This window comes from Acipenser ruthenus, chromosome 7 (assembly GCF_902713425.1).
Source record: "Acipenser ruthenus chromosome 7, fAciRut3.2 maternal haplotype, whole genome shotgun sequence".
Classification (NCBI taxonomy): domain Eukaryota; kingdom Metazoa; phylum Chordata; class Actinopteri; order Acipenseriformes; family Acipenseridae; genus Acipenser; species Acipenser ruthenus.
The window spans coordinates 3,441,330-3,456,662 of record NC_081195.1 but is presented as its reverse complement, the minus strand read 5'-3'; the positions used below and the strand labels follow the sequence as shown (position 1 = coordinate 3,456,662).

General features: G+C 38.2%; 2 protein-coding genes across 4 annotated transcripts; one reads left to right on the top strand and one right to left on the bottom strand.

The window, feature by feature from the left end:
• Positions 1–336: 336 nt before the first annotated feature.
• Positions 337–6,633, bottom strand: LOC117416067 (protein DPCD-like). Its single transcript, XM_034027102.3, has 6 exons — positions 6,525–6,633; positions 6,020–6,100; positions 5,769–5,893; positions 5,098–5,231; positions 1,129–1,231; positions 337–788 (listed from the first exon to the last, which is right to left on the bottom strand). The coding sequence occupies exons 1-6, from the start codon at positions 6,586–6,588 to the stop codon at positions 684–686; spliced, it is 612 nt and encodes a 203-aa protein (XP_033882993.1). The 5' UTR covers positions 6,589–6,633; the 3' UTR covers positions 337–683.
• A 139-nt stretch (positions 6,634–6,772) lies between these two features.
• On the top strand, positions 6,773–15,276 carry LOC117416065 (DNA polymerase lambda-like). Of its 3 annotated transcripts, none has more exons than XM_034027099.3 (9): positions 6,773–6,880; positions 7,531–7,645; positions 7,939–8,236; positions 8,342–8,510; positions 10,598–10,903; positions 11,216–11,389; positions 11,593–11,721; positions 13,976–14,144; positions 14,299–15,276. In XM_034027099.3, exons 2-9 carry the CDS (start codon positions 7,543–7,545, stop codon positions 14,658–14,660), a joined length of 1,710 nt encoding a protein of 569 aa, XP_033882990.3. In that variant the 5' UTR covers positions 6,773–6,880; positions 7,531–7,542; the 3' UTR covers positions 14,661–15,276. The 3 variants fall into 3 exon arrangements, with proteins under 3 accessions (XP_033882990.3, XP_033882989.3, XP_058882114.1); XM_034027098.3 differs by having other exon boundaries at positions 6,806–6,880; positions 7,473–7,645; XM_059026131.1 differs by lacking the exon at positions 6,773–6,880 and adding an exon at positions 6,897–6,956.
• Positions 15,277–15,333: the final 57 nt, after the last annotated feature.

Sequence of the window (15,333 nt, the reverse complement as noted above, 5' to 3'; positions counted from 1 at the left end):
TGCTGTAAAATCCTACCTTTTAAACAGTGTAAACACTACAGGATAACCTGCAGCATCCAGCATTTCTGGGAATTAACAGCTCTTTTGATGTGACATGGACAAAGGTGTGTAATAATCAGCAGACAGTGTGTATTACAAAATGATTTTACCTTTTGCACAATAAACATGTAGCTGTTTTGGCTACAAATTAAATAATCCTTTTTACAAGATGGTTTATCCACATTCCACAAATACCATTCTGTAAATCTTCACACTGTTAAGAAAATAGCACCTTGCCAGAGTTTATAAAGACAATGATTTGTAAGATTTATTATTAATAAATATATTATATACCACTTTTTCATGAAATACTTTTATTTTAATTATTTATGTATTTATTTTACAAAACAGCTATATATTATACAATGAGGAGCAACAGAAAATAAACCACTGCTGCTGCCAAACACATGTAGAAATAATTATTAGAAATATAAAGATAAACATCAGTCACTACACAGTGCCTTTTCAATGCAGAATCGTATGTTTTCAGGTGTTTTTTTTTTATCTGCGCTGCTTCCTGGTGAAACTCAAACTGTTCAGCAGAAAAAGAGTTTTGAAAATGTATTGGCAACAAGTAGTATGCTTTTGAGCCAGACCCTTAGCAAGTGTACATGGATGGAACAAGGCAATTCAGCTATTGTGTCTCACTGAGTTTTGCAATCCACTTCTCCATCACTGGAGCCCTTCATCTTCTTCACCTCTCTCAGCACCTCCTGTTCCAGGGTCAGGATCTCTTTGGGTTTCTCATACTGCAGGCAAGGAACAAAAACACCAAACTGCATTTCTATCCGTTTCTTTTACTCTGTAGGTGCAGATTTGGATACTCAAAACACACATTTGCACACCAATTCCTGGAGTCATACAGGGTGATAACTTTACTACAAGAACAGGGCTCGCATGCACTCAGGAATTAGATGAAAAAGTACTTTGACTTTTTTTTTTTTCTTTTTGGTGTGCAATGTGTGAAGTCCCTAGGTGAGAATTACCTGAGAATAACTTAAACCCATAGAGTAGAAAGCACAGTTTTAGAATTAAAGGATTAAATACTGGGGCGCTACGAGGGTAAAAATGAAGAACCACACAACTTACACTTATGATCAAAGTGTTGTTGGCATGTGCAAAGCTGAGGGCAGAGCTCTCCAGTGACAACTGGCACCTGTCCATGTCTGGAATGGAGAATTTCTTAAAATACCTGAACAGAGGGTAGAGGAAAAGAGAGTACAATGTGTTAGCTCTGTGGCTTCACTTACAGAGATAAATTCCAGTGACCTCAACACAATCTGTGCTGTATCGGTAACAGATTCATTAAGGCTGATCTACATGAAGCCGGAGATGATTTGTCTGGAACTTCACACAGTAGACTCTGGCAGACATTAGTGTTTAAGAGGTGATATCAGTTTGCGGTGTATAAAAACATTACAGAAAGAAGGCAGAGGAGGTGTGAATACTCATTTGAGATACTGTTACTGTTGTGTATGTCAAGTTTCATTCTATATATACAGTAGGCTATAATACTAACACATCTGAATGTTCTCTTTTGGGCCTGACCAGTACTAGAAACAAAGTAATGGTGACTCCTCTTTCTGTATGCCCATCGTTATTTAAAATCTATAGCGCATCATTTTAAAGCAACAGAAACTTTTGTAAAATGTAATATAGATGATAGATGCTCATGGGGGTGGGGGCTAGTTTGGTAGTGCACCTTTAAAATGTATTTGTACAGGATGTAATTCAACACTATATTAGCAGCGAGGAGGCAGTGTGATTTAGCTAAAGAGCTAGTTTACTGGGTATCCTGCGGTGCTGCCAAGAGGATTTAAAGGAATTAACTAAAAACACACATGTAACATTGTATATCCTTCAGGATAATCCATTGGAGATTCCCTCCTCACTCTAATGGATTGCTTGCATTTACCACAATGGATGCATTTTCAACATGTTCCACAGAAATTCTTTATAAATTCCACTCACCAGGTCGAGGAAAGCTGAACTTCAATATAAATAGCTGCTACATCCCCCCTAAGTGTGAGTATAATAATACAATTTGTGGCCTTGGTGTCATTATTGAAAATCTCATGCCAAGGATCCTATTATCCTTTTTGTGTAGATTTTATTAATAATAATAATAATAATAATTATTATTATTAATTTATTTATTTCTTAGCCGACGCCCTTATCCAGGGCAACTTACAATTGTTATAAGATATCACATTATTTTTACGTGCATACAATTACCCATTTATACAGTTGGGTTTTTACTGGAGCAATCTAGGTAAAGTACCTTGCTCAAGGGTACAGCAGCAGTGCCCCCCACCTGGGATTGAACCACGACCCTCCGGTCAAGAGTCCAGAGCCCTAACCACTACTCCACACTGCTGCCCAATAATAATAATAATAATAATAATAATAATAATGATAATAATGTATATGTTTAAACATGTTTATATTATATAAAAAAATAAACATCCACTATTCTTGTACAGTAATAATGTTAACTCAATTTATATTTGATATTAAAATGATAAAACTAAGAATATCTATAAACAAAATATGGCCCTAGTCTAAAAGGAAGTCTGAGTGTAGAACCCTAAAATAGCTGAGAACAAAAGGGCCCATGTTTGACAAACAGAGGCAGCAAGCCCCAGAGGAATGGTAAGAAGATGCTACTTTTCACTGAGAGCAGCCAGTAAACATCAATCCGGAAAAACAGAGGCTTCTGTGATTTGCCAATCATAGCAACAACCTGAAAGAATCTCTTTAAACTGTCCTTGATCTACTCTAAACCAAGGAACCTTCATGATATAAGAGCTTATATTAGAAACGGTTGGTGTCCAAATATAAGGAGACGTTTTGTTTCATGTAGATTATCAGCACTAACATTTCACCCTCAACGACCAGCTTGTGATAAAGGCTCATGTATGAGGTCTTGCAATCCAAGCACAGGCAGCAGGCCGCTCAAACCTAGACTGACGCTCTTAAATCATTCTATGTCCTGTTTTTCCACATTGAAAGTCTCATGGCAATCAGTCATCTACAGATCCAAGAAGGACTGCTATGCCTGCTTTAGTTTTGACAGGTGTTGCCTTTATTGTAGTACTCAGTTTATCTTCTGCCATTGCACTGCTAATGTAGAGTCTCAGTGAAACACAACACACAAACACAGAAGAAACAAGAAATATTGGAAAACCAGACAAAAAGCACAACCATCGTAAAAATATAAGGAACCAGTACTTTAGCACTTTACCCTGTAATAATGTAATTCAATGTTGTACATCCCAGTCCCAGGGCAGACATTACTTTACAATAAGTGCCTCTTCAAATTAATATGGGTTCAAATAATGGCTGCTGTGATCAATTCATTATAAATGTGTTTTAATTCAACACAATTTATTTTAATATAATGTGTACCACTACTAACCTTTTTTCTGTAGGTATCATTTAACTTATGAGCATATTATTAGCATTCAAACCTTGTTGAATAGAAAGTAATAATTTTAAGTCCTGTAGCCTTTAACATCCTGTTTCAAATGCCATGTTAGAGCTAGTGAGAATGAAGACATTTTGAAGCCTGAATGTTTGTTTTTTCACTCATTTTCTAACATTACATTTTCCATTCACAATAAAAAATAAAAAACAGACAAGAGCAGGCTAATTAGCTCTTCCCTTTTTAAAATACCATTTCACCCAGAGTGGCATCTTATTTCTTCTTGAAATACACTCTATGGTGTCGATCCTCACCACCACTTCCTATCCAGTTGACCTTTGTGGTAAACATCATTATGACTGAGGTCAGTTAAAGCTGATGTGGTGTTTCAGTGTGCCAGCTCTCTCCCCACTAGTAGCACATGTTCAAAACCTGGTAAGTTCTTTCAGTAGGTGCTGTAATGGTTAGAGCAGCTGCCATGCTGCCTCTGGGACCTGCGTTCAGCAAGGTGAAATCAGTTATTTTAATCTCAGCCTACTTCCTTGACACAAAATGGCTTCCCAGTTCCACAACACTGGTAGTTGCTCAATGATTCAACTGTACAGTGTTCATAAAGGGCTTTGAGATTGTGGATGGAATGTACTAGATATTTAAAGAAGTATTTTTAGACCTTCATGGAAACCCACCTGAAAACAAGCCAGCACAGGATGCTGAAATTGAAACCCAGTTTCAAGGACATTTGTGATCTGCTGATGGCTGCTGGCTTAGCATCTTTGAGGCCTGAGTTACAAATGTATTCCCAAGCCAGGCACTGCACTCCAGGAACAAATTATTGAACAGGAAACAGTATCCTTCTTTGGTATAGTTGCCAAGATGCAATATTTTGGACGCTGATGGCTAATGACCTCCCCAACGAGCAACAAGCTGCGTGGCTCAGTGGGATGAAAAATGTGTAAAATATCCCCCTTACATTAGAGTCTGACCCCAGATCAGTGCAGCTTCAAATGCCAGGTCCACCTGTTTTCTTCTGGATGGAATCACTTACGTAAAGTAAAACACGTTTCCCTGGACAGGTGGCATAATTACATTACCTTTTTACAGCGCTCCATTCAAACTGGTATTCACTGCTCACTCAATATAGTGATCCATTTGTTCATGCTGCCATCTTCAGGCAAGATTGGGATCACATCCTAGTATTCCTAAACTAATTGAGGGTTGCATTGCAATCAGTTTATTTTTAAATTGGTATATCTGTAAATAGCAAATCCTTGATTTTGTTATCTTTGCAGATAATCAAACACTTTTACTAGTATACTACTATTAAGGCAACACTGTAGGTTTCAACTGTTGTAATATAAACACTGATGTGTTTCACAGTTCACAGCCTACCTCTGTAAAGCGCTTTGTGATGGTGGTCCACTATGAAAGGCGCTTTATAAAAATAAAGATATTATTATTATAATGTTAAAAAATATATTCATTACTAATTATAAAAAACAATGTCAATTACTAGTGAATGAATCATGGATTGGATTGTATAATGAGTATTAGGATACACTAATGGGCTGCGTGTTCTTTGCATATTTGATAGTAGTTTTCCTGAAGTTCAAAATTAATATGAATGTTTGGTTTACTTCTTGTTTGTGGTTCGCACGATGCAGCAGCGTTCAGTCTGCTCCACTGACAGCTTGTAGACGTCCTTGGGGTAGGGAAGGTTCCGGATTCTCCACTGGAAACTCGTCTTGGTATCTTTCCGCATAAAAACAGGCTAAACAACAAAAACACAACATACATTAATAAACCAGCATCACTGAAACAACGTCAATACCCACCTAAAGAAAGACAATCCAGCAGGTAAAGGCTACAGGTAAAATGGGTTTTATGTCTGGACCCACAGTCTGAAAACTCAAACAGCCCACCATTCTCCATAGTGCCTCGACTGGCCATTATACCCAACTGTTGATGGATTTGGATGGCCAGTGGTTCCACACTCCCCTGTATAATTATTGGGATGACCATTGGTTCTCCTAGTTAAAGCCTCACTAACTGAAGTGATTGGCATGACAGTAGGGACAGTAGGAGCAGAGGTCACCCGCAGATAATCAATAAACATACTATATATATATATATATATATATATATATATATATATATATATATATATATATATATACACACACACACACACAGATAGTGACCTTTCTTTATTATCCTGGTTCAATAAAAGCTATCATTAAGGCACTGTTAGATTACTTTAGTGTGAAGAACAGTTTGCCACAGTTCAATACAGTAGTGCTTCTCTTACATTGGAGCTGTTTTCCTTTAAAAGCTGTGGCTCCAGAGCTCCCACAGTGGAAGGTGCTGGCTCCCCCAGCTCAATCTGCCACTGACCCAGCACTCCAAGGGTATTCTTCACACGCCATTTTCGAACTGTCACAAACCACACATCATGTAAAGAGTATTAAAGGTACTGTTGGAGCAGAAGGCAGGGCACTTGAATGAGGATTTTTGTTTTTAAGTCATTTATTTTTAAGAAATTTTACAACAACCACTTACCAATCAGTTCATCTGTCTTCAAGTCATATTCCTCAGCCATTTCTTTATCATCCAGAAATAAATAATGGATCTTCCTTTTCCCTACCACAATAAAGAGAGAGAGAGAGAGAGAGAATCATTAACACGGAGATGGGCATACATTTTCTCTAAAATAAACCTGGGGCTCATTTTTAACGTTGCTTAACCCTAAAAGTAAAATGTTCATTGTTCAGTGCATATCATGAGGTATATCCACTGGGGGCAAAATCGTCAGCTTCCAAACATTTAGAATCGTGTATGGGCGCGTATCACAAAAACGTATATTGCATTAAACACAGGGCTCCTGTTATTAGAAATCGTGTAAATACTGTACTGTGTTCTCATATACCACCTGTTACTCACACGACACATTTCCTACTACAGTCAAGCAAATGAAAAGCCTACGTCTTGTTGTAATTGACAGGAATAACATTAACACATGTCGTAAAACCCAAAGCAGCATAACTGCCTTCTATAATCTATTCACCATCTTGTATTAGCGCTGTTTTCTTAGATGCTTTCAACGACTCCAACCAGCTCTGCACAGCCATCTTGAAAAACTGCCACACTTCCTTCTGACCCCCACGCTCAACTCGTCGTCATGGCAACCACTGACTGTTTCATAGTATTAGTAATATCTTTCTTACTGTTAAAAAAAACACACAGTTATTTATTGAAATACAATTGGTTTGTTGATTTTTTGTTTTTTATTAATATATTTTGAGGTTTGTTTTTTATTTTATTTATTTTTTTAGTAAATTAGAATTATTTTGGTTGGGTTGGGTTGAACCCGGAAGTTAAACGGTATTTAAACTACGCTGTGTTTTTGTTTGTGATTGTAAGGTAAGCATTGCAGCAGGTTTGGATATTTATTAAAATCGGGGGGTGCGAGATGCAATGCATGGTGTCTGAAATTAAGGTTAAAAAAAACTTAAAGCGATGATGGTATTTTAATGTGATTACAGCTAGTTCATGATCTAGTGGCAGTAGATTCCCTGGGGGGTTCCGATACCAGTACACATTCTTCTGCCAGTAAGAAGCCCCCAGCAGGCTGCTGCCAGTAATTTAACACCACCAGGGCTGAAGAAAAACATATACATACATTTTATTGACTTTAAGATTTGAGAAAGTGAAATGGGTGGTTATATTAGGACATTGTTTTGTGCCATGCAGCTACTGGCAGCAGCGGAATCAGCTGCCTTAGTGTCAGTAAAAAATAAATAAAAAACCTACTGGTAGTAACAACTGCCTTTAATGTAAGGAAGTAAGCTAACTTTACAGTAAAAAAAAAAAAAGGCTATACGGTAGGTTACAGAAAATGCCGTTGTACGCTTCCCCGATTTACCAACGCCCACTGTTAAAGACCATAACAACTTCTTGGTCGATGTGTTTTTGACGTCTGGCTGATATGGTTTGCTCTTGTCTAATTGTGCAGTTTCAGGTATTCAACCGATCTGTCCTTTCAATGCATTAGTTACCCTTTTTCCCACCAGACAAGTGAATGCATGGAGTCTCAAGGAATCGTTAAAGCTTTCCGTAAAGTGAAGAGGACTGGCAATGGGTTAGACAGAGAAGGACCACAGATGAAAAGAAAGCAGGGAGAAACAGGTGAACGCTTTATATATCCCTCAGTACAATAACAGGCAGATTAGTGTACACAGGTGAAATGTGAGAGATCCGCTAGGTAGAGTTGTGTGTTGCATTGTAGGCTGTGGGATTCAACCTCTACTGAAAGCAGGTACTTGGTATAAAATTAGGAGGAAAGATGTTGGCTGTAATTTTACAAATAATCCCTTTAACCAAAGCAGCCCCAATCACCAGCCCATGTCCCTGATCGCTTTCCAGATAAGGAAGGCTTGGAGTCCATGTAACTTCCAATTAATGAGACTTTGCTGTTTCAGGTGACTGGCTCAGTGGAATACATGTGTACATCATCCAAGCTGGGATTGGAAATACCAGAAGTGGAATCTTTAAAAAACAAATAGTCCAGAAAGGGGGGCAAGTTAGGGAGATCTTCTCTCCTGATGTCACCCATGTCTTAGTGGATGAGACCATGGACTGTGATCGTGCGTTGCGCATATTGAAGATTGAGAAACTCCCTCCTGTAGTGCAGCTGATAAAATCGTCTTGGTTGAGTCTGTGCATCGCTGAAAAAAAACTTGTGAACACTGCAGGTTACAGCATTTTCATCCCAGACAGGTATATTCCTATACATCTTCTTTAGTGATTATATTTTTACAACACAGTTGTACCAAAAAATTAATTAATTCATTCATTCATTCATTAATTAATTATATTACACAGGTACTTGAATTCAGACTTGAAAGGAGTGGATGATGAATCTGAGCACAGAGATGCACCTGATTTAAGAACAATGCAAGTGCTGAGTGTGGAGAAAAGGGATGATACAGCGACAGGAGAAAATGCAGTGCTGCTTCAAGAGTCTGTAAATAAGAGTGTCTTCAAGTCACAGGTAGAATTCTTTATCATTAAGCTTTTATCTAGTTCAGTATGTCAAAACTTAAAGCAAGACATACACCATAGATTTATTTTTGATACAGGTATGTATTTGCCAATAATTCCCTAAATGCTATCCTAATATATTCAGCATAGGCAACATTTCAATTCATCTTGCTTTGTCCAAATTTGACAAACTGTCCTCATCAACCAACTAATTAGCAACGGTTAGTAAGTTTATTTTATTACCATAGAAAATGGCTATTATTAGAATTTTTCTTTTTTATTGTTTTAAATATTAAATGCTATAAATGTTTACTGATGATTCCATATGTATTGCACACCCTATTAGCAGTGTCTACAAGTCAACCCAAATTGTGTTCCCTCTAAAGTACCCAATACACTTAACTAAATTAAAACTTAGGAGGCTGTGTGGTCCAGTGGTTAAAGACAAGGGCTTGCAACCAGGAGGTCCCCGGTTCAAATCCCACCTCAGCCACTGACTCATTGTGTGACCCTGAGCAAGTCACTTAACCTCCTTGTGCTCCGTCTTTTGGGTGAGACGTAATTGTAAGTGACTCTGCAGCTGATGTATAGATTGTCTCTCTAAGTCACCTTGGATAAAGGCGTCTGCTAAATAAACAAATAATAATAATAAATGCTGAAGTTTCACGAAAGATACCTTTGCTACTAGGATTTGAGAGTTGTTTATTTTCTGGTAAAGTTTATTTGCAGCATTTTTTTAATACTTTGTGGGGACGTTGCACTAAACCCTGGACCACTTATGTCTAAAATTTAAGCATGGCCTGTTTTGAATACAATACATTATCGTGTGAGACTCAGCAAGATGTAAATTGGTCTTCAGTCAAAGGTCTAAAAAATTTTCATATCAACATTTGTAGCATGTTACCAAAAATTGATCAGCTTAGAAGTTGGACTGAAACTCATAAACCTGATGTGTTAGCTATCTTTGAAACATGGTTATCCACTAAATTGACAACTCTCAAATTCAAATAGATATTTTAATATTTTAAAATATCTATTTCTGTTACTATACTGGAGAGAGTTGACACTTTTAAATATCTAGGTGTTTATATTGACACAACTCTTAAATTTGAAAAACACATTAAAGATGTATGTAGTAAAATTGGTAGGAAGCTCGGAGTATTGTATGGTCAGCGGCATTATTTTAATTTTACAGCACAGTTTAAATTAGCTCAACAACTTATATTCCCTGCTCTAGACTACAACGATGTGATCTATAGGAATGCTAGTAAGGAGTCTCTGAAGAAGATCGATATAGTGTACAATAGGATCTGTAGATTTGGTCTTCAGTGCACTCCCCTAGAACATCATTGTACCTTGTACTCTAGACTAAATCTGTTATCACCTGCTAATAGAAGGAACTATCATTGGAACCAGGTTCTTTTTAAAGGGGCATATAACACATTACCTGTTTACTTAAACAGTGTGTTTCAGGAGTTCACGTGTGAGTATAGCTTGCGCAATGTCTGTGACACAATATTTTATAACAGCTACTGTAAAAAGGGTTGCGGGTAGAAAATCCTTTTGCTTTTGCTGTTGTCTCTGACTGGAACCGTTTACCTGCTGCACTTAGATAAGAGACCTCACACTAATTAAAAAAAAAAAAAAAAAAGTTTCAGTACGTGACAAAGCCTTGTGTATGTACTGCATACTTTTTAATGTATACTATGTGTTGTACTGTAATGTGTGTTTAGATTTATTTATTAATGTTTTTTTTTGTTTTTTTTTGGAAAACTCTAACCTGATCCTGCTCTCATCAGGACACCGTTGTAAACAAGCTAAGTTTAGTGCATATGGCTTTCCTGAATTTAAATAAATAAATAAATAACACCATGTAGGCCCTGGAATAGAGACCTCAAGCTGGTATGAATACGTTTTGACCTTAGGAACCAGGTTTATCATGTGTGAACCTTTACTGGCTAGCAAGGTGGGGGGAGTCCTTACCAGATATGTTTCTTGGGAACTTGCTCAAATAAAAAATAAAATATATATTAATTCATGAAGAATTGTCAATGAGAACTGAAAACCATTCTTATTTATTTTGTTTAACCATAAAAGACATCAGAAGGTGACGGAAGCGATGGGGAAGATGGAGGGGTCACACAGGGTGACTTGGAAGCACTACTCACAGGGTGCTATCCAAAAGCTGGGGACTCCAGTACAACAGCACCACCTGCTGGAGGGAAGTGGGTCTGCGCTCAGTCCTCGGAAGCCAAGAAGGAGAATCACAACAAGCACATTACTGACAAGCTGGAGGTTCTGGCGAAAGCTTATACCCACCAGGGGGACAAGTGGAGGGCACTGGGCTACTCCAAAGCTATAAACGCCCTCCAGAGCTACCATAAAACTGTGTCTTCATATGAGGTAAATTCACAAGGAACGAAACAAAAGTGGCTTCAGAAGTTGAGTTTCAGTTTTTAATTGAGATTAACCTGGTACTTTGAAGAAAAGCTGATCCACATTCACAACATAAAATAATTCTTATTTTTAAATAAAGCTTATACAACCAGGGGAATCTTTCTGCTGGTAAACAAGCTAGCAGCCTGGAGCTGTAACAGTGGTGAATATCTCTAAAGAAATCAGCCGTAACAATTTGTTTTAAAACAATGCCTACACACTCTTATCACTACGACACCTTTCCAATGTGACAGTCACTGACTGTTTTCCTTTATATAGGAGGCATGCAAGATCCAGGGCATTGGAAAGCGGATGGCAGAGAAGATAAAGGAGATCTTGGAAAGTGGCCACCTTCGCAAGCTGGACCACATTGGGGAGAGTGTGCCAGTGTTGGAGCTCTTTACCAACATCTGGGGTGCTGGAGCCAAGACTGCACAGATGTGGTATCAGCAGGTAATTTATGTCTCCCTGTACTCTTTACTTGCTTCTACTATTAGTTTATTGATACTTCATTGTTATTGCACGTTTGGTTATTATTAGAAATGGTGTGATGTTGTCTGAGATTAGCCCTCTTAGTTTAGTATATTCCTCTCTGTGTGTATTTGGGGGCTTGGGTTTGTGTTCCTCTACATACTCTTCTTGATTTGATTTGAAAGGGGTTTCGTACTCTTGATGATATCCGCACCAAAGCAACCTTGAATAGCCAGCAGATGGTAGGACTGAAGCACTACGAAGATCTTCTGGATCGAATGCCGAGAGAGGAGGCTGCAGAGATTGAGAAAACTGTAAGCATTTGTTATTAAATATAAGAAATAAATGAAATATTGTATAATGCATTAAAGATTTATATTTCACTCTCCTTCATGTGCCTAACAAAGAAAGCTATGGGTGCCAACATGGTAAAGGTAGCTCTTTGTTGTTGGGGGATCAGTGAAAATAGGACACAGTGTGTGTGTGTGTGTATATATATATATATATATATATAGTAAACCAGGCTGCAACTCTCAGGTCCGTTGCCCCTTTAAAAACCCCTGACCCGACACAGGAACTTGCAGTTTTAGCTGTTGCACACTTTTATTTACAAAAACAAAATAAACACCTAGCTCCTTTTTGAGCACTAACTAAACATAAACAGGAACTTAACTCACACAGGACAGCTAAGCTGTTTACCTGTTAAAACAAAATCAACCAAAACAAAAACACAGTTTTCTAAACAAACTACACAAAAAGGCCGTACACAGTACCTTTTTCTTTCTATACACTTGAGCACACTATCAAGCGGGCTCCTTCACACACAGCAGCCCTGAACAGACTGGCTGCACGCTTTTTAAACCCTGCACCTGGCACTCATTTACAAAAATCACCAGGTGTGGGTGATAAATAAACAAGAAAATAATTAATAATTTAGTTTGGCAGCGAGATTTTAACACTTACCCTGCCACAAACATTTTCCCTGCGCAGGGCTAATTGCCATGCCACTATATATATATAATATATATAATCATGCTTTTATATACTTGCTTTTATTTTATTTTTTTTTTAAAGCTGAACGTCGATGTGGAGTTTCTTTTTTTTCTTCTTTACTCTCTGATCTTTATTGTTGGTGGAGCAGGTGGGTCCTCTGTCATGTGCATCAGAAGAGCATTTCAGAGCCTGTGCTGTCAATCTAGCACTTCTTTAAAGCACTGTATTTATAATAAAAATGAAAAAGGGAAAACCTGACTGATGGGTCCCACCGTGCAACCCCGCCTTCTTGCAGTAACCATAGCAGCAGCAGCCACCCCAAGCCTGTCAGTCATCCATGGCTCTTGGACCTGAAGAATACATCTTGGTGCTGGGGCCCTACAGTCCCTCTCCCTTTGGCATTCATCCTCCATTTAATAAAACCGACACAAAAACGGGTTCTGGAATTGCGTCCCACTTTGCAAGTCAATCAGGAGAATCCCGATTGTCACTTTGAGAGTTGGGGCCTAATCCTATTGTTTTTGTTATGGGATTACTTGTCCCAGATCCCTCTTTCCCTTTTGGATCTGTAAAGGAGAATAGAGAGATTAAAGGGATTAGCCTGTGTCCCTCTAACTTGTCACACCAAGTTCTAAGGAACTATTGACTTCTCTGTCATGAATGAGATGGGCACCTAAATAAGAAAAAAAATCCATTAGAAAAAATATAAAGGAACATTGTGATCTGTTTGCTGTTTCTGTTAACATAGAAGAAAGGTTTAAAGAGGAATTTAGGTTCAGAAATGAGGCCCCCTTTCAAAGCCCATGAGACAATGTGGAATCTAATTTATAAACAAATAAACTTAATTAAAAAAAAACAAAAAGGTTCTCTCATTTTAAACACCAAAACATTTGCAACACTAATATTGAAGCCCATCGTCGGAACACAGCTTTGTGGCCGAGCATCGCTAGATTCCCACACTGCTCGTGCCTGGCAGTGGATGCTCTTATATCACCCGTGTGTGTCTTGTTAACCATTTCAGAATGTCTGAAATTCCAGATCCCCCAACGTCTAACCTCCCCATTATACAAACAAGCCCCAGGCCAGTAGAGCTGAGAATAGAGATTAGCACATTTTCTTAGGTGTACTTTCATCAAGTGTTCAAGTTAATTATTTTTATTTATTTATTTATTTTAAATCAAGAACAAACTTTCTTTTTTTAATGATTGAGTGATTCCAGTCATGAGCGAAAGCTGTAAATTCTCCACAAATGAGTCTTGACAAATCTGAATGTGTTTAGATACACTTCTTTTCTGTGCTGAGAAGACACAGAAGTAGAAATACAGCAATAAGGAGCATTAAAGCCACAACTATGGTACGATGATGCTACAGTATACTGCAAAACCATGTATAAACCTAAAACATGGTAAAGTGCAAAAGCTAGTGGACAACATTATGATTAGGGTCATATTAAATGTGATATGAATATTTGTGATATGAATGATTCATAATTATTTGAAAATCTTATGTTATTATTCCCCTTAATTAAAATAGATGCTTCAGTCCCTTGTTTTGTATTCCTGAATGCTCTCCTAGGTGCGGGAGATGGCTTTGTCGTTGAACCCTGGCCTGGTGGCCATGGCCTGTGGCTCGTATCGGAGAGGGAAGGCCACGTGTGGAGACGTGGATGTTCTAATCACCCACCCAGATGGAAAATCTCACAAAGGCATCTTTAGTAAAGTCGTGCATGGCCTCCATCAAAGTGGTAGGTAGACCCTTTTACTACACAGTGTTCTGACTGCTTAGACTTGCCCTTGCAGGGCACTTTTATAGGTAGAACGAAGGGCAGATAGATGTGCCTGGGACCCTATTGGTGTAAAGTTCTGCTGATCGTTTCATGATTCCATTTCTCCTGAAAGGTTTTCTGACAGATGATCTGGTCAGCCACGAGGACAATGGGAACCAGAAGAAGTATCTGGGAGTCTGTCGTCTCCCAGGACCTGGCCGCAGGCACCGGAGACTGGATATTATTGTGGTGCCTTACAGTGAGTTTGCATGTGCCTTGATGTACTTCACGGGTTCGGCACACTTCAACCGGTCCATGCGGGCCTTGGCTAAAACCAAGACCATGAGCCTGTCAGAGCACTCCCTTAACAGGGACGTTCTCCGCAAGGGAAGCCTGAAGGTCACCCCGGGACTCCCCCTGCCTACACCAGCAGAAAAGGATGTGTTCACTCATCTCGGACTGCCATACAGGGAACCTCAGGAGAGAGACTGGTGATAATGTAGCTTTTTGGATTTGGAGGATATTCTGGCTCTTTCCAAACCATTATAAAATTATGAAAAAACACATGCTAAAAAGAATTTGCACAATTCTTTTTCCAATGTGAGGAGAAAAACAATATATTATATTTTTTAATGTGCATGTATATATAAACAGTAACATATTTAAATTGTTCTGATATATGAATGACTGTCCATACCTTGTTTTAGCTAAGAATTCATTGCCCAGAATTACAAACAGATGTTAGGCCTCTCTTGCACCCTGGAATCTGATCATGTGCAAAATGTATTGATGAATGTTTGTTTTACAACAGGGAGTAGTTTATTATGTATTTGATCACCTGTACTAATAATGAATTTTGAATGTTGAGGTCTTTTTGTATAATCATGGGGAAAAAAAACACTACTTAATGCTAAACATAAAGCCTGACTTTGTGCTCTCTAATAGGGTTAATATTGGAGTCCAACATTCAGAAACCCATAAACTGTGGTGCGATTCAGGCGCCACCTTGTGATCCAAAGAATTACAGCAGTTGAATGATGATTGAATAAAAAATAAATACAAAGTATTGAACATTGCCTGCACCATAATAAAAAGGATTTGTCTAATATTAGTTTTGTGTGTGTGTGTGTGTGTGTGTGTGTCATATATATATATATATATATATATA